General features: G+C 62.5%; 1 protein-coding gene across 1 annotated transcript; it reads right to left on the bottom strand.

Moving 5' to 3' along the window:
- Positions 1-960: 960 nt before the first annotated feature.
- SLC25A44 (solute carrier family 25 member 44) lies at positions 961-2,322 on the bottom strand. Its single transcript, XM_003213904.4, has 2 exons — positions 2,090-2,322; positions 961-1,954 (listed from the first exon to the last, which is right to left on the bottom strand). The coding sequence occupies exon 2, from the start codon at positions 1,903-1,905 to the stop codon at positions 1,171-1,173; it is 735 nt and encodes a 244-aa protein (XP_003213952.2). The 5' UTR covers positions 1,906-1,954; positions 2,090-2,322; the 3' UTR covers positions 961-1,170.
- Between the last annotated feature and the right edge of the window lie 66 nt (positions 2,323-2,388).

Raw genomic sequence — 2,388 nt, 5'->3', positions numbered from 1 at the left:
ACCCGTCTGGTAGGCGAGGGAAAGGCTGGTGATGCAGTCTATCCACCTAGACTTCAGCAAAGCCTTTGGCGCTGCCTCCCGCAGCATTCTCCTGCGGAAGCTGGCAGCCGTGGCTTGGGCGCTCTTGGCTGGGTAAGGAACCGGCTGGAGGCCGGGCCCAGAGGGTGGTGGTGAATGGAGCCAAATGCAGCTGGCGACCAGTGGTGTCCCCCAGGGGTCGGTGCTCGCCTTCAACATCGTTATTGGTGACCTGGGTGAGGGCTTCACTGAGTGCTCCCTCCGTAAGTTTGTGGATGACACCAAGTTGGCTGGAAGCGTGGATCTGCCTGGGGGCAGCGAGGCCCTGCAGAGGGACGTAGATAAGCTGGATGGCTGGGCTGAAGCCACGGGATGAGGTTCAACAAGGCCGAATGCCGGGTCCTGCACTGGACCACAACCTCCCCATGCAGCACTGCAGGCTTGGGGACGAGTGGCTGGAAGACTGCGTAGGAAATGGAGCCGGGGGTGTTGATTGATGCTGAATGTGAGCCAGCAGTGCGCCCAGCTGGCCAAGAGGGCCAACGGCATCCTGGCCTGCATCAGAAACAGCAGGAACAGGGCAGCGATTGTCCTCTGTTCTCAGCTCTGCATCCAGTTTTGGGCCCCTCACTGCAAGAAAGACATTGAGGCCCTGAGAAGGGTTCAAAGGGCGACAAAGCCGGTGAGGGGTCTGGAGCACAATGGGGGCTTGTGAGGAGCGGCTGAGGGAGCCGGGATTGTTCAGCCTGGAGAAGGGGAGGCTCTGGGAGACCTGACTGCTCTCCATGACTGCCTGAAGGGAGGCTGTGTGAGCTGGGGTCGGCCTCTGCTCCCGTGTAACAGCGACAGGACTGGAGGGAATGGCTTCAAGCTGCACCAGGGGAGATTCAGGCTGGACGGTGGGAAATAGTGCTTCTCTGAAAGAGTGGTCAGGCGTGGAATGGGCTGCCCAGCAGTGATGGAGTCACCGGGCCTGGAGGTGTCCAAGGAACGGTTGGATTTTGTGTTGAGGGATGAGGATTAGTGAGAACACTGGTGATGGTGGACGGTTGGACTGGATGATCTCGAAGCTCTTTTCCAACCTCGGTGATTCTGCGATTCCTCTGCACTGGGACGGGTGGGAGCGAGCGGTGCAGATGCAGCCGGCCCTTCTCACCCCACGCTGCCCGCCCCCTCCCAGCCAGACCCCCACCCCCACCAATAACCAAGGCGAACGCCGCTCCGCCCCACCTCTCCCCACGGCCCCCCGTTCTGAGCGCACGTACCGGCGTAGAAGTGGTAGAAGGGCCACCAGACGGCACTGTTGGGGATGTACGTGAGCAGCGAGGCCACGTAGCCGCGGTAGAAACCCTTCAACCCGTCGGCCTTGAAGATCTGCACGATGATGTCCTTGGTTTGCCCGAACACCACCACCCGCCGTCCGTCGCGGCCGCGCACCGTGAACCTGCCCATGCTTTCACCCTTCCTCTGCATCATCAGGTGCTGGGAGACGACGTCGATGGGCACCGTGATGCTCTGAGCCACCAGCGAGGCCGAGCCGCCGGCCACCAGCGACTTGACGGCGTTGTTGTTGTTGTACCGCGCCACGTATTTGCGCGTCAGCTCGTAGGTGGTGACGTAGCACTGCCCCGAGATGAGGGTGAAGGTGTTGACCAGGAAGCCGCGGTACAGCCCGGCCGCCCCCTCCGTCCTCAGGATCTTCACGAAGGCGTCGAAGGTCCCGTTGTAAAGGCTCTTCCCCTTCTGCACCTGCAGCCTGGTGCGGATCAGCGTGAAGGGGTAGACGCTGACGCGGATCATCATGGTCATGCAGATGCCCAGCACGTAGAAGCGCCGCTTGTCCAGGTGCTCCCACTCGATGATGGGGATGTTGCGTTTGTCCTCCATGCCGGGCGCTCCCTGCAAGGCGCTCCTGCCTGGCGGGGCACACGCAGATCTGGGGGGCAGAAATGGGGGTCACACACAGACCTGGGGGTCACACACAGACCTGGGGGTCACACGCGGACCTGGGGGGCAGAACTGGCGGTCACACATGGACCTGGGGGGAGGGAGAACTGGGGGGCAGACAGACCTGGGGATCACAGCCTTGGGGGTCACACATGAACCTGGAGGCTGAGCACCTCCGTACAAAGACGGGCTGCGGGAGCTGGAGAAGAGGAGGCTGGGGGTGAGCTCACTGCAGCCTGCAGCGCCTGAAGGGGATCGGCGGCAGGAGGGGAACCGACGTTTCGCTCGGGCAGGGAGCGATGGGGGAACGGATCTCAGGGGAAGGAGGGAAGGTTTGGCTGGGATGTCGGGGGAAGCTCTTCAGAGAGAGGCTGCGGGTGCCCCATCATCCCTGGGCCGTTCAGGACCAGCTGGGCTGGTAGC

This window comes from Meleagris gallopavo, unplaced genomic scaffold (genome assembly GCF_000146605.3).
Source record: "Meleagris gallopavo isolate NT-WF06-2002-E0010 breed Aviagen turkey brand Nicholas breeding stock unplaced genomic scaffold, Turkey_5.1 ChrUn_random_7180001929702, whole genome shotgun sequence".
Classification (NCBI taxonomy): Eukaryota; Metazoa; Chordata; class Aves; order Galliformes; family Phasianidae; genus Meleagris; species Meleagris gallopavo.
The sequence above is the reverse complement of the archived record's forward strand: the minus strand, read 5'-3'. Positions and strand labels throughout refer to the sequence as shown.